The sequence below is a fragment of the Mya arenaria genome, chromosome 4 (genome assembly GCF_026914265.1).
Source record: "Mya arenaria isolate MELC-2E11 chromosome 4, ASM2691426v1".
In the NCBI taxonomy this organism is placed as follows: domain Eukaryota; kingdom Metazoa; phylum Mollusca; class Bivalvia; order Myida; family Myidae; genus Mya; species Mya arenaria.
The window spans coordinates 46100655-46125857 of record NC_069125.1 but is presented as its reverse complement, the minus strand read 5'-3'; the positions used below and the strand labels follow the sequence as shown (position 1 = coordinate 46125857).

General features: G+C 35.8%; 1 protein-coding gene across 6 annotated transcripts; it reads left to right on the top strand.

Moving 5' to 3' along the window:
* The first annotated feature begins 1225 nt into the window (after window positions 1-1225).
* On the top strand, window positions 1226-17290 carry LOC128229818 (cilia- and flagella-associated protein 251-like). Of its 6 annotated transcripts, none has more exons than XM_052941638.1 (24): window positions 1226-1633; window positions 1913-2173; window positions 2359-2513; window positions 3066-3212; window positions 3785-3888; window positions 4286-4400; window positions 5097-5255; window positions 5653-5821; window positions 6276-6308; window positions 6797-6887; window positions 7097-7234; window positions 8266-8451; window positions 9114-9253; window positions 9675-9814; window positions 10208-10381; window positions 10659-10802; window positions 11019-11101; window positions 11259-11492; window positions 11939-12067; window positions 12830-12847; window positions 14749-14854; window positions 15031-15121; window positions 15439-15576; window positions 16796-17290. In XM_052941638.1, the coding sequence occupies exons 1-24, from the start codon at window positions 1369-1371 to the stop codon at window positions 17008-17010; spliced, it is 3435 nt and encodes a 1144-aa protein (XP_052797598.1). In that variant the 5' UTR covers window positions 1226-1368; the 3' UTR covers window positions 17011-17290. The 6 variants fall into 6 exon arrangements, with proteins under 6 accessions (XP_052797598.1, XP_052797599.1, XP_052797597.1 ...); XM_052941639.1 differs by lacking the exon at window positions 12830-12847 and adding an exon at window positions 13144-13155 and having other exon boundaries at window positions 2356-2513; XM_052941637.1 differs by having other exon boundaries at window positions 2356-2513.
* The last annotated feature ends 7913 nt before the right edge of the window (window positions 17291-25203 follow it).

Genomic DNA, 25203 nt, shown 5'->3' with positions numbered 1-25203 from the left:
TTTTAAGTAAATTGTTGACGGACGACGCACGACGGACGACGGACAAAAGGCGATCACAAAAGCTCACCTTGTCACAAAGTGACAGGTGAGCTAAAAACAAGTAAACGCGGATATGGATTTATTTTACTATCATATTTTCGTACATTACTACAATCAAAGATTCATTCATATTTATAGTGAATTCAAACATTTCGGTCATTGTTTTAAGATTCACAGACGACGATAATTGATTATTGTTTTTTCGATCGTATGGTATTTTCGTACCAGCCTAGGCAAAATCCTGGCAATCAAATGGGATCATACGGTATCAGACTGACCGAATTAGATACAAACCATAGCCATGCGCCTTTGATCTTATCACCGCTCGTGCTCTGACGTCACAAATTGTACCGTTTGATCTGCAGCCGACACATTCCAATAAATGTGTTGTTAACTTTCGCAAGTTTTTGTTTGGATTTCAGTTGATTGGACTTAAATAAGGCGAAATAAATAACCATTGATAATTGCGAATAAATAATATAACAATTAATGAAATGTGTATTGGAACCTGGCAGTTAGCCTGCATGAATTCGCAAAGCCTAATCGTAAGAAGCCTGCATGATACAATGTATACGCAAAGCCTAATCGTAAAAAAAGTAAGTTTTATTCTGGACATGGGTGGATAAATAACACCGCGAACTATAATAAAAAATATTTTCATTAAAAAGACAGCATAATATGTCTCCGGTGATCAACCACGTGTTTGGACCGTAAACATGCGCTTGCCAATTAGAAGATATCGGACAGGGTTCGCCGCCCTCCGCCATTTTGTTTTCCCGTCTCGGTAATACATAATCAGGAATGAAAGTTTATTCTCCGGGGACATTGAAAGACAAACAACGAAAAAAATAACGATATATTTAAAGAAATATATTTTTTCACGATATATATATATATATATATATATATATATATATATATATATATATATATATATATATATATATATATATATATATATATAAATATATTTACTTTTATGTCTTAAAAAAGATTAGGATCAGCGAGGAAAACATAGGGTCGGTCGGGTCACCGGAAACACAGGTAATTTTGTTTGGCCTAAATGGGGTAAATACATTTGGCTTAAAAGATACCGTATTAACTTATGCCGTTTGCAAAGTTACGTTTTGACTGAAGGCATTAATTTGCTTTTTGCGACATTAGTGTTTCACACTATTCACTTACGGCATTCGCTGGTGACAATGTAAACAGAGTTGCTAAGGAGTTAGATTTCCATTTAACTCATTTTCTTAGAAAAAAACTAAATAAGTTTGAACATAAGCTATCTCTCTATTATAATTTAACCGAGTTTACTGCAATTAGTGCATTATGGCTGACGAGGAAGGTCAGAAATCTGGAAGTCCAAAACCTGAGTCTCCCCAGCCTGCGGATCCAGAAACCACAGATGCTCCAGGGACTCCAACAAGAGCTGATGCTGCAGGTCGAAAGTCAAAAAGTCCAGAGGCACAAGAGGTACAGGAATCTAAGAGCCCAGAACCAGCCGAAGAAGGCCAGGGTGATGCTGAAAATGTGAATGAAAATGCTGGTGGTGAGGAGCAGACAGATGGAGATAAGCCAACCAACGATGGAACTGGTAGGTTCAATAAATGTGACTTAAACTCCTGTATGGTACCTGGTACTCAATTGATACAACAAAGCATTCATAGTATTTCATAGCGCTATCCACTGGCAATAATGTTCAGCCTGATGAATGTGGAGGTAGAATAAATTAATTAAAAATAGTGGATTAAATTCATTTCCTGTTTACATATATGTGCATTTAATTATGAAGACTGTCATCAAATCATTATGCAAATTGTAAGAGAAAATTAAACTCCAACTGTGTTTAAAAACAATATCGTTTTATTTTAAGATGAGACGCAAGAACAGGAGGGAGAACAACAAGAAGTTCCAGCTGAGACAGAAGAAGCTCAGCAAGAGGAGCAGGGTGAAGAGCAAGCAGGTGAAGATGAACAGCAAGCTGGTGATGATGAACAACAAGCTGAGGCAGAACCTGCTGAAGCTGGGGAGAGAGCATCACCTGAAGGTGAACAACAGCAGACAGAGGTTGACAAAGCCCAAGAGGAGTCTGGTGGTAAATCTCCAACACAAGAACAACAGCAGCCACCTGCAGGTTTGTTTACATTGTGACTTTAACTGGATTTGTTTCATGCTTTTGACTCTCTTTAAAGTAAAAATAAATATCTTGAAAGTTTAACACTTTATAAATGCCTAGTTTGTTCTCTCAAAGTACATAGAACATACTGGTTGTGGTTAAGCGTAAGTACATTTTATATATGGCTATATGCTCCACAGCAGGGACTGATGCTCGACCATCCTCCCAGGCAAGCCTGAAGAGCCAGCCGACAGAGAGAGGTCCACTGGAGGTGGCTCAGATACCGGATGCCCCACAGATACCATCTCCAGATAGGCCAGAGTCAGAGATGGAGGGAACAATGTCCAATGCTGCATTGGTAGGGGGTTATTTTTTCAAATGTGAAAATACCAAGAATGAAAATGGATCAATTCACTAAAAAGTATCATTGACACATTGCATTTGGGCCAAAGTAAATAAATACTGTAGTTTCCTACTTCTCCTGTGGCTATAAGTGTTTTACTATGGAATTATGGGGTTAAGAAGTTATGAATAAAACAACACAGAACACCCTTCCCCAAATGTTTAAATGAATGTGTGAACTGTTTAAATGAACACAATAAATTTCCTTAGCGTACACATAAAAATGTGGGTAGAGAAATGCCAAATAGATTATTTATTCAGTCAGTGTGGCAGGTGATGTGTAATGATCTGTCAATAGGACCATTATTGGGCTATTTAATCACTTGTAGAAAACTGTTTCATTCTAAATTTTCGTTGGTCATGAAAATGCCTGTAGATGTTAATGCAGTAAATGCATGTTATTGTATATTTCGAAAAATACAATGTAATTTCTGGACTTTCATAGCAGACATAATTTGAATGTTTTTAAGATAATTGTCAGTCTTAAAGTATTTTTTGTATTTTTCAGAACATCATTTGGTCATTTGGCCTGAATAGAAATGTCCGAGTATTGAATCTCACAGACAATACAAGAAAAGTTATTATGTACACATGTGCCCATGTCGGCATTCTCTATGACTTCAACAGCAACAGACAACACATACTGCAGGGACATGTAAGTTTAAATATATTGATTTAAACTATGCAATGATTGTGAATAAAGTTATATCAACTTATGCTAAATCTCTCTCATTGGCATGATTTTGTACCAGAGTTTGATAATGTGATGAGGGAGAAACTGGAGTATCTGGAGACTTGTTAACAAACGTAACTCATATATACACCCAGGCCTGTAATCAAACCTGTCCACCTTGATTATAAGCAAGGGTATTAACCAGAAAACCTTTATAATTGAAGGCAACTGTTTTGAAATCAATATTCATCTGTTGGAAGATAAAAACTTATTTGGTTATTATGCTTAATTGCACATACATGTGATATTTAGTGTACATTTTCTAAATACCTTAAAAACTCAAAAATTGAATAAATGAAAACAAGTTTTAGTGTATATTTCATTACAGTACTTATTTAACAAAAAGACAACAGAAAAAATAGATTATAAACTTGCTTAATTTGGATAAGACAAACTTTGATTGAAGTTGCACAGTTTGACAGTTGTTATGCAGGAATCTGGTGAATATATTACCTTTAAATATACAGTGTATATGTGTTATCTTCTATGTACAGTCCAACCCAATCACCTGTACATGTGTTAGCGAGGACAAGCGCTGGTTGGTGACAGGAGACAGGGGAAAAGACAGCATGGTCATTGTATGGGACACATACACAGGGTACATTGTGTTTAAATGCTTTGTTACCATTGATGAAAGTAATTGTCCTTAGAGGCCAAAGTGAATTGTTAGCTTGTTCAGTGGTGGAAATTGCATTATATCTGTAACTATCATACAATTGACTTGCTTAAAAGATTTACATTAACTTATATATCTCTATTGTTGACAATGTGCAAGTATAATTGAAGTTAAATGTATTAATATTACAATTACTACATAATCAAGTAGAATGAATGTATAATAGTGTGTTAAGTTATGGGAACTTTCACAAACTGATACTGCATGGAGTAGAGACTCCCTCCACATTTACATGTACATTTTGTTATTTAAGAATAAAAAGTAATGAATATAGTGTATAAAATCAGTACTTAATATACGCAACGATACCTGTTTCCAGCGTTCCTATCCAGACGATATTTGACACAAGTAATAGTGATGAAGGGGGCGTGGTTGCTGTGGGGATGACTCCAGACGCCAAGTACCTCGCCACTATCAGTGCTGCTAAATCACAGGTAATTGTTCTTTTGTATTACTTCTCTATTTCTGTTCCATACTTGGTATATTAGTATTAAGCATGTAGGTATGAAGCACCCTCTGCTTGTGGTGCCACTTAAAACATGCATAATGTTGTATAAATAATTGATAAAGAAACTGTGTATGCCAAAGACGCTGGTTCTTAAATTACCAAACAAAAGCAATTTTTTAAAGATAACTTTATTATGAAATTGTCACATGCTTTGAGGAATTTATTTTCTGTACTACAATTACATTTAAGTATCAACTTAATGAGGTACATGTAAATATCATGTTATCATAGAACGCATTGACATCATTTTTGGCGAATTTGGTGTTATGCACAGTTTCTTTTTTCTGCTAGTATACATTTATCAAGAGATTCAATCAAACTGTTGTAGAACACATAGCAATTGGTAGTAATTTACAGGCACGGTGGAATTTTAGTTTCATATACAAGTAATAACTATGATGATCTCTCATTTGCAATCTTCTTCCTTATTAGAAATAGAAGCATACTTTACCTGATGCTAGGGCACATTGACCGTGTTTTACTAGCCGTTACTGTCAACTACAGTCTAAATACAATGGAAACAGTTCTACACATTCAGTTGTACTGAATGTACATGTTTTAATGTTTTTGAAGGAATAACTATTCATAATATATTGAACAATTCAATGTATATTTTTTGCAGGTTTTATCGATCTGGGACTGGACAGTGGATGGGGACACGCCCCTCTGCTCTGCGGAACTCAAGTCCACTTACGGCGTTCAGAACTTCATCTTGTTCAATCCCCAGGACATTCATTACCTGGTCACCAACAGTGACTCACAGGTCGTCTTCTATAACTGGGTGAGTTGGAGGGAGACTTTGTTGTCTACTTCAAAGGTTTGCACTAGAATATCATACCATTTAACTGTGGCAGGACTCTGTCTATGACAGGGAATGGATAGTAAGGTAAAGACCAACAATGGTCAAAATGCACATTTAAGAAACATGGTTGCACACATATAGATTACTATGGTGACTTTGTACATGTACAAAAGCAACTAATGATGTGCAATGTTTAAAGTTATCATATCCTTTTTACAATTAATTTTGAATTTGTTGCTTATTTAATCTATTAAACTTACATGTCACTTTTTAAATAAAGAAATTAATTTGGATGTTATCAATTCAGTTTGATCAACTCCATGACAGACATATTTGTTATAAGCTAAAATATTATTACGAATATTCCCACACACAGAGCAATGGTCACATGGAGTACTTTGCCCCGCCTCTGACTGACCAGGACTTTAACAAGCAAGTAGGCCGCTACAGCCAGTCCATCTTCCAAGCCAACAGCTCACGCGCCCTTACAGCCACCTCCATAGGCAACCTTGTAGTCTGGGATAACAACAAACCTGTTACAAAAGGTAATAAGTTAAACTTGTTCATTGTGTGATTAACCAGCTAAATTAGTCAATTTTGATAAACTCAAAGTACTGGTAAACGTTTTATTTCATACTTTTAATTTAAATTTGCTTTTAATATTTTTACATGAATTAAAGCATGGAAACCGGAAAAAAATCTGTATTATACTCTGTGTTTTCTAATTCTTTATCACAAGGTAGCCTAGTGCTACTAGGATAGATAGATCAACACATATGGACTTAATGCAAGGACCTCAAAGTAATTCAACCCTGTAGAACCACCAACTTACATAATATTCCTTATAAATATACTCGTACATGCAATTAGGAATGTCAAATAAAATAAATCATATATTTTTATACATTTGAAAAAAGGCATGTAACTAGTAAGATTTATTTGTACACTGCTCTTGTAGGATGAACATTATTTAAGTTATTTTGATTTGTTCTTAAATAGAACAAATGGAAGAAATATATAGAAATGATGAAGGTAAGGTCCATGTCTGAAACATTCAAGTGCTGAATTAAGAATGATGGTAAAGGGACAACACACTAAATGCTGCGTACATGTAAACTGCCGCTGTAACAGAGTGAGGTGGAACTAACCATATGTTCTGTCCAATTATTGTATGGAGAGATTATCTGTTTGTTCGAGTTGAAAGTCATTTTGCTGTACATGTATCTGTTTGTAAAGTCAAGATGTGCTTATGATAATGTCCTAGTTTTATATTTTGCTTTTATGTTTAATATCTAACTGAATATCATGATTAAAATATTAGTTTTATTTCCTATATTGTAGAAACTTTTCCAAGAATTTGTTATGCATTTGGGTAATGAATATTTTGCTGCAATTATAATATTTAACTGTATTTGTTATACTATTAGTCATAGCTACATTTTCTGATTTCAGTTTATATCATATTTGTATATTGAGTTGCCAGGATGGCTTTTAATAGTACTGTGCTCTGTTTATTCCAGTGATCAGCTCTGAGCCCTCTGCCAACAAGAAGGCCTTGAAGATCATCAGGCTGCAGGAGCGGGGGATCAACGTCATCACAACCACAGACAAGTATTGATTTATTAAATCATTTGTTAACAACATAAGTTGTGGCAGAAAGTTGTTAATGTGCAACGCTGTGTGTTGGACTTTCAAATAATAGCACAATAGTTAACATTTCATTGTAAATTAATATATTTTTTAATAACTTTAACTTGCATGATTATTCCTGCTGTGTTAATGTCATATCCAAAAAAAAATCACACACCTTTTTCCCTCAGGTACATAGTGGTCGGTGATGTAGCAGGTCATGTGAAGTTTTTCGACCAAAGCCTGAAGCTGGTCCACTGGTATCAGGACCTGAACTTGGGGCCTGTCTCTGCAGTCTCCTTCGCATTCAATCCTGACTTCCTTGGCATGTAAGTCATCCCTATAATCCTAGAAACTCAATTCTTGCAGAAAGGCATGATAAATAGCTGTGCTACTGTAAGGCAAGATACATGTATCTACTGTGCTACTGAAAGGCTTGACATCTTCTGTGTCACTAAAGGGCATGATATCTACTGTCCCAAAAAAACATGATATCTACTCTGCCTCTTAAAGGCATGATATCTACTGTGCCACTAAAAGACATGATATCTACTTTGCCTCTTAAAGGCATGATATCTACTGTGTCACTAAAGGGCATGATATCTACTGTGCCACTAAAAAGCATGATATCTACTTTGCCCCTTAAAGGCATGATATCTACTGTGCCACTAAAAGGCATGATATCTACTTTGCCTCTTTAAGGCATGATATCTACTTTGCCTCTTAAAGGCATGATATTAACTATGCTACTGAAAGGCATGAGATCTACTTTGCCTCTTAAAGGCATGATATCTACTGTGCCACTAAAAGGCATGATATCTACTTTGCCTCTTAAAGGCATGATATCTACTTTGCCTCTTAAAGCCATGATATCAACTTTGCCTCTAAAGGCATGAAAACTACTGTGCTACTAAATGGCATGATATCTACTTTGCCTTTTAAAGGCATGATATCTACTTTGCCTCTTAAAGGCATGATATCTATTGTGCCACTAAAAGGCATGATATCTACTTTGCCTCTTAAAGGCATGATATCTACTGTGCCACTAAAAGGCATGATATCTACTTTGCCTCTTAAAGGCATGATATCTACTTTGCCTCTTAAAGCCATGATATCTACTGTGCCACTAAAAGGCATGATATCTACTTTGTCTCTTAAAGGCATGATATCTACTTTGCCTCTTAAAGGCATGATATCTATTGTGCCACTAAAAGGCATGATATTAACTATGCTACTGAAGGGCATGATATCTACTTTGATACTAAAAGGCATGATATCAAACTGTAAGTTTTTATTATTTCCATGATATAGGGACCGTGTTCCTCGCATATTGAATGCATATATGCTATCTGTATTGTAGTGCCCGTGAAGGCACAAATTACCCGCCAGACGCCACGATCCAGGCCCGCCAATTTGTGATCAGAGACTTCGTGGTGGGCTCAAGTATCGCGGTGTTTGGTAACGTAACGGCAGACGGAACTGCGGTCAAGGTCATCCACCGGGAACACGACGGTCCTATCCACTCACTCGCCGCTCATCCCACACAGTAAGGCTGCTTCAAAACTGTTTCTTAGTTTAGCGTCATTTTGCCAGTAGGTTTTTTTACCCTAAAAACAACATATTTTGAAAAAAAAAAGCTGCATTTATGACACTAATCTGATTATATCAATATATTAGAACTTATTGTAGGAGTTACCTCGAGTAACCTATGAGCCTTCAAGTGTATACAAGCATTTTAGTTATATTGACTTAAAATATTTAGATTGCTTTTCTGATCTAAGACTGTAAACTTCTCAAAAAGGTTGAATTGAAGAATAATGTTCCATTTTTGTCATTGTTTGTTAGTTTATTATTGCCTGGTAGGTAGGTTTTGACTTGGGATTACCAATTAGATTCAATTAAGTATGTTTAAAACGATATCGATAGATTTCAAGCATACACATTTAGCTTTGTTGGATAGCCCAAGTACTCTTGCTTCATCAGATTACTATTGACATGTAGTGTAGACAGACGGTGTACTGTGTGTGCAGGCGATGGCCTGCTACAATGACCCTATATGCCATAGTTGTTTTGTACGCGTTATTTTATGTGTAAAAATAAATCATTAAAAAGTTCTGCTCTGTTCCATCATCATGGTAAATTCAACAAGCGTTGGCGATTGTGTGGAGGTTGTGTGTACATGCGATAATAATTATTTTCCATTTTCAGGCCAGCGGTTGTTATTGGCAGCTATTCGGGTCTTCTCAAGGTCTGGAATTATGAAAAGAAGCAGGTGATGGTGTCTCGAACATTTGAACGCGGAAACCTGATTCGCTGTTGCTCATACTCACCAAATGGCGCATATCTGGGTAGGTACTCAATCTAGCACTAATACCGTGCTTAATTATTTATATTTTGAGCTGTTCTGCTTTATTGTAAAAAAAATGTGATAGTATTGTCATGGTATTTGCATGTTCGTTGTGGACGATGTCAGTTGCGTCATAGGGCTAGGGGCGTAAAAACTTTCAACTTTAAAGAAAAGCCTTTTTTACATGTACAACTGTCAACATTGAGCCTTTATCATGGTGTTACCCATGTAACTATATCCTGTAGCAGATCCGATAATTTTGGATGAAACATTTGTGGACTTTGATTTTTGATTGACAGACTAGAAAAAGACAGAAGACTCTTGGTACCAGCGTTCATGACTGTAATACGCTACAAATGACACAACAATTAATTAACTTATTTAAGTATTACTGACTCTCTTATTGTTTCTTTTCCTAACAGCGGTGGGTTTCATGAATGGAAGTGTGCGGGTGCTGGACTCTATCACTCTGTTAGACGAGCTTCAGGAGCCGTTCCGCTACTCTCGGGACGCCATCACACACATTGAGTTTTCACATGACTCCAAGTACCTCGCCACTGCTGTAAGTTGGTTTAACCTTATATATATATATAAGCTCGATTGTGAAGGCAGTTGAAAGCTTGTATGTCATTTTCTTGGCCAGAAACGAGTACTGGTGTCCTTTTTGAGAGATTTTGAGAAAGAACCCGAGCTGACGTTCTATTTCTGAAGATTACCACTCTTTCATATCATCATACACAATTTTTAAGAAAATTCGAGTTTTGATGAAGTTCACAAACTATTAAACACTCATTTGTGATTTTTTTGTAAACATGTTAACAATCGGTCAACAACTCACACAACTTGCCTCTACATATAAACTAAATTCCTGATAGTGGCAAGGTCTTTTCTAGGCAGAGTAAACAACAGTATAAGTATATAACCACCACATTTTATGATCATTTTTTGTCATCAGGACGCTGAATACACGGTGTCCGTGTTCGTGCGGCAGCATGGCGTGCACGTGGCACCGTACGTGTACCTGGGACGTAACCGCGCCCATTACAAGCCAATCAAGGAGATCATGTTCGGAATACAACTGGATGCGGACTTTCCCAGGCTGCTGTCGCTGGGGACTGACAGAGTTCTGGTAATACGTTAAACAATACACATGCTAGTATATAAATACAGTGTTATCGTTAAAGAATTAAGGTATGATGATGAATTACCATTTTTTCAGGAATGTCCTTTAACTAATAAACGATGTTCCATTTTGAAATTATCTGATTTTTAGCACGCCTTTGTCTCCCGAAGTTTGCGTAGGGCGACTTTCTGATTGCGAGCTCAAAGCGTATAGAGTAGAGCGCCGTGGACCCATATCTATATCACTCAATATATATATTTACTTGTCCACCTCACACCTACAGGTTGAGTATGACCTTGAGAGGAGCAGCAAGGACGACCTTCAGATCGCGAGCTCAGACCGTATAGAGCAGAGCGCCGTGCCCCAGTGTATGACCTGGTACCCTCCTATCACCAAGGAGCACTTTATAGTCACCGCGAACGATCAGGTACATATGGTCATGATAGACAATAGTTTTAGCTGAAATATAAACCACTACCTTGCATCACCACTTAGTAATAGTAAGTGAAGTTTTCTTTGACAAATGTTTGTAAATCATTTTCAAAATACGGCCAAAGATGCCATGGGGTTCATTGTGTTATTGTAACTCTGGTGAATATTTGCATTACGGTATTTAACATACATGCTTTGCTTTTGTTTTCAGTTTAAATTCAAGTTATATAATGCAACAACAAAGATGTGCAGAAAGACATTACTTGGACCCACATACGGATCTCCAGTACAAAAGTAAGCTTCTATGGACATACGAGTACCTATTTGACTTGTATAGTATTTGGCATTTTGTTATTAAGTTTGTAACCATTGCACTCTCAAATGCTTTCACAATTTCACTTTATCCATTTTCGTTTAAACCGGATTTAAATTATTTTTGTTTCATTTTCAGAATGTGTGTAATCCCGACCAAAGATCCTGCCCGGGACAAGCGTTACGTTGCGTATATAACGGAGTACAAGGTCGGCATGAACATCCTGCCGCTCGACGGGAACCCCCACAATGCCATGGCACTTATTGGCCATCCCAGCGGCGTCGCCAACATGGTGTGCAGCAACGACGGCCGCTACCTCTTCACTGCTGGTGGAACTGACGCCACCGTTCATATGTGGGAGATTAATATCAAGTATGTGCATTTACCTGTTACGAAAAAAATAATAATCTTTTACAAGTATTGTATACCCACAAACAAATACTAACAAACATTTAAATGCTTATTATTTCTTTTTTGACACTTACTAGTTTAAAAATGACCTGCGGTAGCAATGATATCAAATAACTAGCCTACAAATAACTCAGTGAATACAAACACACATTTCAATATGAAAGGGATTTCATTTTCCAAATCAAAGATCGTTTACTTTATGAGATACATGTGTACTATAACTAATGCACAGAAAAGTACAACTCAGTTTATAACAAACTTCTATTGGACATGTATAAATGTGTCCATATATTCCGAGATTGTCATCCGGATACTGATGATTATCTTTAGAACCGCTGTGTGTATATCGAACTAAAATATGTAGTGTGCATGTTGTAGCTCATAACTATATATCCTTTATATTGTAGCGCCCTTGAGGGCCAGTCTTCGCTGGGTGGAGAGGACCTGATTCCTTTCTATGGGCTGCTAGAGGGCGGCCGCGAGGGGGAGCTCTTCAAGGAGCTCGAGGACTACTTCTACTACGCCCAGATACGCAGGTACGCACAGGGCTAAGAAATGTTCATGTACTTCCCTCCCAAGACAGTAGCCAGTATTGGTCTATTTGTAGCCTCAATTGAGCCTTAGTGCCAAGTTTTAGGGGTCTGATATAGCTTTTGTAGCCTTAATTGAGTCTGATTGTCAAGTTTTAAGGGTCTGATATTAACCTTTGTAGCCTTAATTGACTCCGACTGCCCTGTTTTGGGGGTCTAATATAGCTTTTGTAGTCTTAATTGAGTCCGATTGCCATGTATTAGCGGTATAATATAGCTGTTTTAGCCTTAATTAGTCCATTGGCAATTTTTAGGGGTCTTATAAAACTTTTGTAGCCTTAATTGAGTCCGATTTCCAAGTTTTAGGGGTCTGATATAGCTTTTGTAGTCTTAATTGAGTCCTATTGCCCTCTTTTATGGGTCTGATATAGCCTTGTAGCCTTAATTGAGTCCTATTGCCCTCTTCTATAGCCTTTATTGTGTCCGATTGCAATGTTTTAGGGGTCTGATATACCTGTGGTTAAAGTATGTTAGTTTGTTTCGTGACATGTATGGTTACTTACATGTGTCATCCTAAGTGACATCCTTTGAAAAGATGTTATGAGTCAATTTATGAGTTCAGCATTCATTTTTCATGCAGTATTGTAATAACACTTTTTAAAAAACAAAAATTGTTTCTTGTAGATGGTAGGCTTGCAATTGTATGAAAATATTGAAAAGAACATCTGTGATAAAAATACATACAATTAATTTTCTTTTCTTAAAAAGACGCCTGTTAGACGAAAGGTTTGTTTCAAAATCCTATTGTGTTGTATATGTGTATAGTTATAACAGAAAGTACTGAACACGAACACTGTCCACGGTCATACTGTAGGTCAGCACCACCAACATGCTTGTCCACGGTCATACTGTAGGTCAGCACCATCAACATGCTTGTCCACGGTCATACTGTAGGTCAGCACCACCAACATGCTTGTCACGCCCATATATTTGCTGGTTTGCCATCAAACTCATTCACGCATGTTTCAATGCATTTTGCTTTATATATTGTTCATCGTACATGTATTTTCCACATTTTACAGTGAAATTCTCAGGTTTGTTCAGTGTGCATAGAATTGTTTTATTTTTACTCTGTATCTGTTTATACTTAAAAAAAGATGTTTCTTACATATACCGTAACTAAAAAAGAGCTAGATATTTTATGTCGACAATGGCTAAACATGTGTATTTGTATCAGTTGTTAAGAAACGTGTACATATCAGTATAGTTTGATGAAAATGTGTGATTAAAGATAAACTATGTGTAACTAGAAATGTGTCCATAGGACACGGATGCCCCCACTTCGATTTTTTGTCACAGAAAATAAGCCATAATGATTATTCAGGATAATCTGAGGGCCCTAACTCCTAAATGATTAAAGCGATTTCCATGGCTATCGAACTTGATCAAGATATTATGGTCACAAACATGTGTTAAAAGTTTGGTGAGGATTGGACAAACAGTTTTCAAGAATTAGATCGGAAACAATCTTCGGGACGTATTTTTCAAGTCTTTTTTTGCAAATAAAGGGCCGTAACTCCTAAATGACAAAAGCGCTTTCCATGGCTATCGAACTTGATCAAGATATTATGGTCACAATCATGTATGTAAAGTTTGGTGAGGATTGGACACATACTTTTCAAGAATTAGATTGGAAACATATATTTTTGAAGTATTTTTGGCAAAAAAGGGCCGTAACTCCTAAATGACTAAAGCGATTTCCATGACTATCGAACTTGATCAAGATATTATGGTCACAAACATGTGTTTAAAGTTTGGTGAGGATTGGACAAACGGTTTTCAAGAATTAGATCGGAAACAATCTTCGGGAATTTTTGGCAAAAAAGGGCCGTAACTCCTAAATGACTAAAGCGATTTCCATGACTATCGAACTTGATCAAGATATTATGGTCACAAACATGTGTTTAAAGTTTGGTGAGGATTGGACAAACGGTTTTCAAGAATTAGATCGGAAACAATCTTCGGGACGTACGTACGTACGTACGTACGGACAAGGGCAACCCTATATGCCGCCACTTTGTGGGGGCATAATAAAATCGTAGGGTCGATGTCAAATGTTTTTTTCTACATTTTGCTGCGTCTCGTTTCCTCATTCTTGTGCTTTTAACAGACATGCTTTTATATATTCTGTTACTTTGCTTATTTGTCAAGAAGTCGTATTATATTTATGTTCACAACGTTTGTATTAGAGGTGTAAGCAGTAATCACCAACATAACATAACATAACATTAATATTAACGCTGACCACGTATCCACATTATACCTCAAGTTTTGTATTTTATACAAAAACATAGGTTAATTCTCATAGTCGCTAATTTACATGAAAATATGATTTACTATATTCAAGTCGTATTTTGCAGTTTTATATGACCAGTTGTACATTACCTTTATATCAGTAATCATAGGCCTTTAAATGGATTTGAGAACGTCACCTATTGAACTGACCTTGAGCTTTAAGAACAATTCAAGGAATATTTGGGAATTAATTGATTAATATAATAAGTGCGTCCAACCATATTTCAGTTCCCATATCTGCCCGTAAGGGAGTTTTAATTAATATTTCAAGCACAATACAACTATGAACCCCCCTCATACCCCCGAATTGACCCTGTGTGTATGTTTTACAGCCAGGGCGTGAACGCTATGGATTCCCGGGAGGTGTCGGTGAAGATCCCTCTGTCCGAGGTCCCTTTCGTCATGCGGGCCATGGGATTCTACCCATCAGAACAAGAGGTGAGACTGGGTGTTATCAGGTCCGACGTTTGTTGCATAAAACATCATACAAACACATGTAATCAGCAAATCTTAATATAGTATGTGCTAGTACTGTGCATACAAGGGATATGCCGGGGTAGAATTATTAATGTTTTCGGATGTAATTATGACGACTTCAATGATTATGTCTATAGATCGAGGACATGCTGAATGAGGTGAAATTTAGCCGCTATGTCGAGACGGGAAGTTACGTGGAGGCCATCGATCTAGGAGAGTTCATCAAATGTAAGAGTTTTTTTTACCCAAACTTTCCAATAATTTAACTCCTTCACATCTGCTTGTAAGATACACGTATCAATATTAAAGTGGTGTGGTTCCAACCTCTACTCCATGGCTTATTTAATATTTCAACGAATACACTACATGAATATACCCATTAAAAAGTAATATTTTATTAAGGAGTCAATAATGGGTTGATATCACTGCATTTTGTGTATTTGGAATTAAGAACCTATTCTTTAATGACGGCACACCATGTGTGTAACATCGTTCCTACTGATCTTTACCAACAAACATCCTATCCCTGTTCCCTTGTATTTCAGTGTACATCAATCATCGTCCGGCGTTCGGGTTGTCGCCCGAGCGGCTCGTGAAGGCGTTCGAGACTTTAGGACTGCCCGCGGGCAAGGCCGGACCCGCCATCAACCGCGGGGACCTGCTGGAGATGCTACAGACCAAAGGTGGGTAAAGGGAGGAGTTAAAAATGGAAGGAATCATCCATTTCTCAGTCGTCACAAGGCCCACAATCTGCTCTTTTTAGGAGTCCTGATGTCGACCCAATTTCCCTTTTATTCCCCATGAGCTGGGATATTCCCTTTATGATAAACTCTTCCACTAAGTCCTAAATGTTGATGACATGTGTGTGTGTTAACAACAATCATACAATATGCATATTACGTTGTGTGTTTAACAGCATATTAGTACTAAGCCGTACAAGTATTTCCATCGCTGCCAAAGGGCCGCGTATCATTTCACCCGTAAGTAGAGTAATACTCTTCTATTAATAGGAGATAATCTGCTTATCGTTCGTATTGAATGGTAGCCGAATTGAATTTATAATCAATACTTTGTCCTTAATCCAATCAAAATTCAAATGTGTGGTTAAAAATAAGCCTCCGGTATTTCATTCGCTAATCATAACGTACCCTTTGAAACAATTGTAATTTTCGTTGCCATACAACATTACAAGATTGTAAATGAATGCAGATTAAAACAGTCTAAGAAACCTCGACGATGAAAGCGATGACAAGATGGGCATTATAATGATTTGGGTTTATTCCTTGTCCTTATTAGACGATACTTCATTTTGCGTTTACTTAATCCTTTGTGAAAACTTCATCAAAACATTAAAATGCTTTATGAGTATAAACAATGTGTGTATACTACGTGATAAATTACGTCATAAATGCTACGTCGGAAGGCAATAATTTGCTTCAAAAAAAAAGAAGACTTTAAACAAAGATAACTTTACTTTTTATTCACCATTTTAAAAGAAACATAGCGCAGTCTACGCCACTAACATAGCCACGCTTTCGGTATTTAACTTGAGTTTGATTTAGAGTTTAGTTTCTTCAATTACTTCGACAATCCTTTTCACAAAACCGCCGCCTGATGGAGCACTGCCAAAACATTTTTTGGAAACAGGTTTGTCGAAGTGTTTGAGAAAACTAATCACCAAATCAAACTCCGGTAATACAACGAAGGCGGGGCTCTTTAAGCGGCATAGGCTGTCCTTTGTTTCATTTAAAATGGTGAAGAGAAAGAAAAGTTATCTTTGTTTTAAGTCATCATTCGAAGCAAAATGTTGCCTTCTAAAGTATCATTTATGACGTAATTTTTCAAGTTGTATACATACATTGATAAACAATAGTTATATACATTATACATTTACGTTTTCAGGGGAGCACATGACGGAATACGAACTGGCCGAGTACCTGATGACGTTGCTAGGCTACCACGCGGAAGGTGGAAGTAGCGAGCTGCAGGAGTTCGACACCAACATCGCTGGTGACGTCATCAGCGACCACCTGCCCGTTGACATCACAGCTGAAATGTTCGCAAACGAGGTTCTGGGCTTCGGTATGAACCAGGACTCCAGCCAGGGGAAAGCATGAATAAATATATGGAGAGGAAAATGAAATCTTGACTTTGAATGAAGTATAATCTACTTCTAAAATGAATAAAGCAAACTACAAACATTTGTGAATAAACTGTAATAGGTTTGCTATATGTGTCCCGAGAATGTCATGTTGCATTTTATATAAAACTATGATTCAAACAGTGTTTATGTTTGTTATATATTAAGAAACTGTGATGGTATTTGTATATTGTTTTGTTATTTTTTTATTTATTTTTATTGTGTATTGCATTGAAACAAACTAAATAAAACATCAACTTAATTAAGCTGTGTTTCTAGTACTTTCTACCAGTTCCACTTCACATGTTTTGACTTAGTGCAAGTCTCTGTACTCTGTGGTTAAAGTTGTGGCGATCTTAGAACACTTACTGGTATTAAATATCTAGTGTTTTCATCGAGTATAAAAAGTCCAGACCGTTTTCGACGTTAGGCCAGGCCAAGGACGCATAGCGTTTGGACCATCTGCCCGAAATTACAACAACAGAAAAGCAGTTTTTAAATAGCATGGTTTGTAGAATAGAAAGTAGCAGTAGAAATTACTCTTCGAGAAATATGCTAAACAAATTCTAGATGTCATTCTTTAAATAAGACTGAGCTAAAAACTTGGAAAATCGAATTGCTATGTTGTTTCAAACAATTAAAGCTGCACTCTAACAGATTGAACGTTTTGACATTTTTTTATTTTTTTGTCTTGGAACAAGCAAATTTTTGCGTAAATATCTGCAAACCAATGATATAACAAATATTGCTGACAAAAGATCAGATCGCAGATTTTCATATTTCCGTTGGAAAATTAATGTTTTATGGCTTAAACCGTTACTAACGGTTTAAGAAAAATGCATAAAACATCATATTTTGAACTTAAATATACAAATCTGCGATTTATTTTTTGTCAGCAGTCTTTTATGACAGATTTCCATGGATTTTCGCAAAAAATGGCTCGATCCAAGACAAAAAATTAAAAAGTCAAAACGTTCAATCTGTGAGAGTGCAGCTTTAAGTGCTTAAGCATGTTCCCATATTTTGCTGAAATGCTGACTTTATATATAATAATAACATTAACTATTGTCCTCAATAAAGCATAACACAAAATGCTATGTACTGAAACAAGTAAAAAGCGGACTGATTTATATCAATCTATACATTTACAAATTGTCGTAAAACGTTTTTTTCCGGGTGTTTTGTTTCTTTAGTTTAGGTTACTTATTTAAAAAAAAGATTAGATTAACACTAACATGTTTAAATCACACAAATCTAGCGCAACGCAAAGACAATATGTCACAATGGTAATTTCAGTTTACAACTCAGAAACACTATTTAAACGAGCCCTGGCCTCCTCATTATAGGATATTTAAACGCATGAACGCTTCAATTAGGAAAAATGAGCAATGTTTCTGGTCAATACATGCAAAATCTCTCCGAACTGTTTTAAAAACAGTTCTTATCAATTTAAAATAAGTTTTTAACTATTTTGTTTCAAAACAATTATATAAGCACGCACCGCCCATGTGATAATCAACCATTATTTAAAACGCCTAATAGCTTTTTGGCACTTGCCGCTGAGACCCCCAACCGTACCGCACTAATGGGCAGTAAACGCAAGGCTCTGCCCCCCCCCCCCCTCCGATGAGCGTGAAACTGATCCAAAACGCGTCCATGATGCCGGCTTCACCTGTACTCCGTCAGTACCCGAGGACATCACATACGTGGACAACACTGTCATCGAAATACCCATTCACCCCCACCCCGCTCGCCGATACTCCATCCACGTGTATCTAGACAGGCAAGGAGAAGCATGGTTGATCTATGACCCCTTTTGTGACAGCAGTGGCCAAGTGTACCTTTGGCCTTAAGTCTAAACAAATGCATTTGGTTCGAAAAAGGCACCGACTCTACCGATTTCATAGCCAGTTAGCGTTGGTTTTAATATGTAGTTCAAACACTTTAATGCTTTATACAGATTACTGTAACACCATTCTCCAATGATGACAATCACGTTCCTATATAAAGCCTAATTAAAAAAAATTAACGAAAAACAAATAAAACTCCAACCTACCCTTCCTGTTTTTGAAAAGAATGTAACCCTTACCAAACTATATTTTGCCTTATTTAGTTAATAACCACTATAATACCTGTGTATCTGTAGATATCTCGCTCTCGTAAAAAATGTTATGATACAAACCAGGTTTATGAATTGAATGTGCATAAATCAAACTAAGATTTTTTCGTAAATGCAAATTTATATCAGTACAATATCCATAATAGTGTAAGTTACTACCAAAATACGAAAGCATAATGTGTTAAGGCATGCACTATGAATTGAAGGTAATAGCTGACTGGATTGCGGAAAAAAAACAAGCTGGCCTAGCGATTTGTGCTTAAATCGATACCACTTGATTTTTTTAGTTGACGGTTACATGCATAATACATGTAGTTGTTTGTCTAAAGAAAATGAAGGCACTAGTAGCCCACATATCGAGTTGTTCGTTAATCGATATCCATATACATGTACTACGGATTTTCTACCTGTTTGTGATATGCATACAACTCTAAGTTGAACGGAAAAGGAAATAAACCAACAAATAGTTCATTGTTTAAAAATTGTGATTGCGATTACAATGTTTCATTAGATTATTTCAATGTTGGTGGAATCAGAGATCTGATTTTATGTCAGCAGTCTTATACAACTCGTGCCCATGCACTTAAAAAATAAATTGGCTCGTTTTAAGAAAAGAAAGTTGTCATAACGTTCAATCTGTGAGAGTGCAGCTTTAAATACTGATTGCAAATTAGTACTTTGGGTTTCTTTAATAGGGACCTAGTAAAGACAGATTCGGATATTGTATGTGGTGTTGGGAACATTGCGCCTGAATATACTCATTATATTTTGATATTCAGTGTTACATAGGTAAATTTTCTAATCAAAATAGTTATACATGCAGCTTTGGTGATTTTAACATTAAGTTTTTCAGGCCATCCGAGCAATGAATAGCCTGATCCGAAATTCCAATCGTCTACCATTACCAGTTGACCTACGCATATTACTTTTTAATAAAACAATAAAACCAGCTCTACTATGTACGGAATGCCGTTAGGGGCCATCGCCTATGAAAGTGTTGATCTGAAACGCGATACTCGAAAGTACGATGATGAAAACGCGAAATCACGAAACTACGATGGTGAAAACGCGACAGTACCATGATGAAAACGCGACAGTACGATAACGAAAACGCGATTGTATAATAATAATAATAATAATAATAATAATAATAATAATAATATCTTTATTTTAAGAAGGTGACATATTAAGATCATGTACAAAACTACAGAATCTTATTTTCGATATGGCCCTCTGAAACAGAATGAAAATATGGCAAATAATCATAAGACAAACATGAAGACGATGCTAACAACGATGACGATGATGATGATGATTATAAGTATGCTGTTGATGCTGACGATAATGATGCATATGATGACATGATGATGATGTTGAATCAATATTAGACAGATACTCTCAGTTAAATATAATTATGAATAAAACATCACAATTTGTATAATCACAAGTTTCCTATGAGGTACTGTTTGACCTTTATTTTATACGTATTAAAGTTTTTTGATTCTCGTATTTCCAAAGGTATATTATTCCAAACAATTCTGCTGTAATATGTAAACGATGCTTTCATATAATTAGTACGAGGTCTAGTTTGTAAAACAATGTTGTAAAACAAGTATGACAGTACGATGATGATAATGCGATAAACTATCGTGTTTTCACCATCGTACTTTCGCGTTTTCACCATCGTAATATCGTGATTTCGCGTTTTCATCATCGTACTATCGCACTGTCGCGTTTTCATCATCGTACTATCGTGTTTTCATCATCGTACTGTCGCGTTTTCATCATCGTACTATCGCGTTTTCATCACCGTACTATCGCGTTTTCATCATCGTACTATCGCGTTTTCATCATCGTACTGTCGCGTTTTCATCATCGTACTATCGCGTTTTCATCATCGTACTATCGCGTTTTCATCATCGTACTATCGCGTTTTCATCATCGCGATAGCACGATGATGAACACGCGATAGTACAATGATGTAAACGCGATAGTACGATGGTGAAAGTACGATGATGAAAACACGACAGTACGACGATGAAAACGCGATAATACGATGATGAAAACGCAAAATCACGAAAGTACGATGGTGAAAACACGATAGTATATCGCATTATCATCGTACTGTCGTAGTGTTGGGTTTTCGTTATCGTAATGTCGCGCTTAACTGCATATGATATACATGTACAGCGAAACTGGAATAAAACCCTTTTCTCCCACCACAGATAAGTAGATCCAAAATTTAATAACCATGCTAGTAATTCCTATCTTACCCACGGGCAAAGATAAAACAAGTACCCGTATGGAACTCCTTTTTAATGGTCATTACATTGTAATTACCTCCCTTGTTGAAGACTGTCGTCTGTAGCATCTTAGAAACATTGTCTTGTGGCAATATTTAGAATGCTAATTAATCATTTCTCGCTTCAAATGTCTCCATAAAAAAGTTTTCACGCACCTTTCAAGAAATAATCCTTCTATCTTTAAAGACAGATTTGACTATTAAAATGATCTGAATCACTGCGCGCATATCCATTACAACCGCGAATTATCACACTCATACGCATTTATTTTCACTACGCACAACAGAGTTCCAGCAAAAAATACATTTTTGCTTCATTTTGTTTATCTGAGGTGGGAGAAAAGGCATCTTCCATAGCCGCTCGTGTAAACCTCGTTTCCGCAAAACACCATACGCTCGGGTCGGGATAAACCTATCTTATACTCTCAGGGGGTCCAACGTGTTTTGTGTTTTCCGAATTTTAAGTGAGGGAAATGTGTGATGCAGAATGAAATGGCGGTGTTCGAAGGGATTTTGGTGTTCCGGCAGGATATTTTTACCTGGTGAGTTATATAAATTTTCTCGCAATATAAATACGCCTACCCTGAGGTCACACGTGTAAGCTTCTCTCAGCTTTTTAACCTATGTTTCTAGAGGCCTTAACAAAAAAGTTATTGAATATATAAGCTGAACGATTCCTTGTTTACAAAGTGAAAGTAGACTTGAAACTGTGTTTTTAGTCAAAGTGTACCATTCTTTTACCTTTTTTAGCTATTTTTCATTGAATTCATTCGAAAAAAGGTAATCCTATTTTTCAAAAGTGTTCTTAAAGCTGAATATTCGAACATTTGCTTTCGTTTAAACAAGTTCATTAAAGACAAAAACAAAAAAAATTCTAGAACGAATATTCGATGTTATATCCAGGGGCGTAGCTAGGCCTAAAACAACTTGTAGGCCCAATGGTTCTACGTACTTTTTGGAATTTTATTCGCACATTACACACATTTTATTATATTTGCAATGATAACAATACAATCAAGCAATACACCCTGCACGTAGTTTAAATAATTACACCGAGCTTGCTTTGGTTAAAAAACCCATCAACTTTTGTTGAAAGTGTTTGAATAGCTATTAGGTTTTATTGCATTTTTGGGTTACTTAAATTTTGTCATTTTTCAAAAAAGTTGTAGGCCTAAGCCTACAAGGCCTATATGTAGCTACGCCACTGGTGTCATCTTTTTAATGTCTGTTCGGCCTGCTTGACTTTGTATACAAACCTCCCTGAAAGTCATGCAACAATACCCCGCCATGAATCTGAAACACGTCAAATATTAACTGTGAAATATTTTACAATCATGTAAAAGACCCCCAGTCATTATCTCGTTATCTCGTTTCATATCTATATATTTTGTAAAAAACCCGGATATTCGTGTTTTTGGTATTTATCACAAACTCTTGAAATCAAATGTAGCAAATCTTAAAGCCAGGCTTTTTCATTTAAAACTTATCAGAAATGATACGTATGCGACATGATTTATAGTGGATCTATACATTAAAATCAAATTTTAAATCGGCGAAGATCGAAATCTAGTTTTATATATAATTTGGGACTAATGCATATAGTTTATGTTATGTTTTTCAACAGATCTAATCAACGTTATAGGTGCTTGTTTTTTTCTTAACTAACACAAAAGCTGCCGATTTAGAAACAAATTATTATAGCTGTGGCACAATTGCGTGCTAGTATACGAATATTATAATATATAAAGATGATATTAAATGACTATGTAATGTTAAGCAAAACAACTATTAAGCTAGCAAGCTACATTAAAAAAGCCATGAATTTAGGAAATACTTTCCTTGTACAATAGCAATGCTCTTGTTTATAATAATGTTAATTACTCCTATCAGGATGAAAGAGAGAATACTAGGTTAGTGCCGTGGATGGCGGCGGAGGAATGTATTGTATTGTATTGTATTGTATTGTATTGTATTGTATTGTATTGTATTGTATTGTATTGTATTGTATTGTATTGTATTGTATTGTATTGTATTGTATTGTTTATTTACATGTACACGTATGTCGATTTGCCAATAAACTTTGAAACTAATTTAAATTATAATTATGTCTCTGCAATATTAATGATATTAATGGCCAGAGGCTATTTTATGCCGATTTGACAATTATTTTACAAATTGTAATTAGTTATTAATTATAATCTAAGATCTAGCACAATACAATATTTCCAATTAACACATACGTATTTTCTGCTCAAAGTTAAACAAAGCAAACCAGAAATAGCTATTTAACTAATTCATACAAACTATACTTAATAAAATCATTAAGAATAACCTAAGATGATGAACAAAGCCTAATGAATATAATTCGGGCCGATTGTTCATGATTTTGTTTAAGTTACCAACCTGTTTAACAATTCAATTCAATAGTTTATTAGCACAAACATTCAAGTTCATCGCCTTTACGTCTGGCGGTAACATTTATTTACATACATGAGAAGAGCATGATATTATAATACACAGATTAATGACACTGTTAGGATATTTATAATTCACGTAAAAAAGTAATCATTAACGTGAAATTGCTTGAACATTGGCGTAACTTAATCCTTTACAGAACAATATCTATAAATTGACCACCCTCGCTAATGCGGTCAGGCATGTTTTGACAGTAACGGGTATGTTAGTGATGAAAAGTGATCGTTGTTAGGCCACTGTTCAGAGCATAATTATTATTTGTTTTAGTTCACTGATCAGACTTAAGAAGAAAAAAATAAAAACAATAAAAACAAAAAAACATTGTTTCAAAGCAAGCAATAATAGCAATACAAGAAAAAAAGAAATAAAATAAACATTTATTGGTTTATGATACTTTCTCGTCTTAAAGTTGAAAGATATACATATTTAGCAAGTTTAATTTGTGTAGTATTCTGCTCAGCTGACATTAATAATTTATTTTTTTGCATTGTGGGCAATTAACAACATCGTTGTTTACTTTTAATTCTGAAATGTTTCATGATGTACTCAAATATTGCGAGAGAAAGAGCAGCTGAAACAGATGTCTCAAATCTTCCTTAATACAGCTGCCATTAAATTTCCAGAGAAGTAATGATATTAAATTAAACAACCAGGAGGTTAACATATGTGTTAATTTTAACGAAGTTCTGAGCAATCGGCCCTTAAAGCAAAATTTTTGTATGCTCATGGGCCTATGGTTTTTATGCATTTGAAATAAACAATGAAACATTGTTAATTTTAACGAAGTTCTGAGCAATCGGCCCTTAAAGTCGCGCTCTCACAGATTAATCGTTTTTACATGATTTTTTTAAATATTTTTTTTGACTTGGAATGAGCAAATTATTGCGTAAATATCTGCAAAATAGTGATAAAAGACTGCTGACAAAAGATCAGATCGCAGAGTTTCATTTTTCCGTTGAAAAATTAATGTTTTATCAGAAAAAGCGTTTCTAGCGGTTTAAGAAAAAATGCATAAAACATCAAATTTAAAAATCTGCGATCTAATGTTTTTGTAAGCAGACTGATAAGACTGGTTTCCACGCATTTTCGCATAAATTGACTTGTTCCAAGACAACAAATAAAAAAAGCTGTCAAAACGTTCAATCTGTGAGAGTGTAGCTTTAAATTCAATCAATTACATGCAGTGTTTTTTACACAAATTTTTACAAACATTAATTTAATCATTCGCCATTAATGATTTAAATCCAATTCCAGATCGAATAAATCATTCAATA

What these genes read in the sequence shown, in the direction of transcription:
- LOC128229818 (XM_052941637.1), top strand. Translation starts at nt 1,369, where the DNA reads ATGGCTGACGAGGAAGGTCAGAAATCTGGAAGTCCAAAACCTGAGTCT. An exon ending in CAACAAACCTGTTACAAAAG is followed by an intron (nt 5,822 to 6,275) that starts GTAATAAGTTAA and finishes GTTCTTAAATAG; the next exon opens with AACAAATGGAAGAAATATAT. An exon ending in TGGGGACTGACAGAGTTCTG is followed by an intron (nt 10,382 to 10,658) that starts GTAATACGTTAA and finishes TCACACCTACAG; the next exon opens with GTTGAGTATGACCTTGAGAG.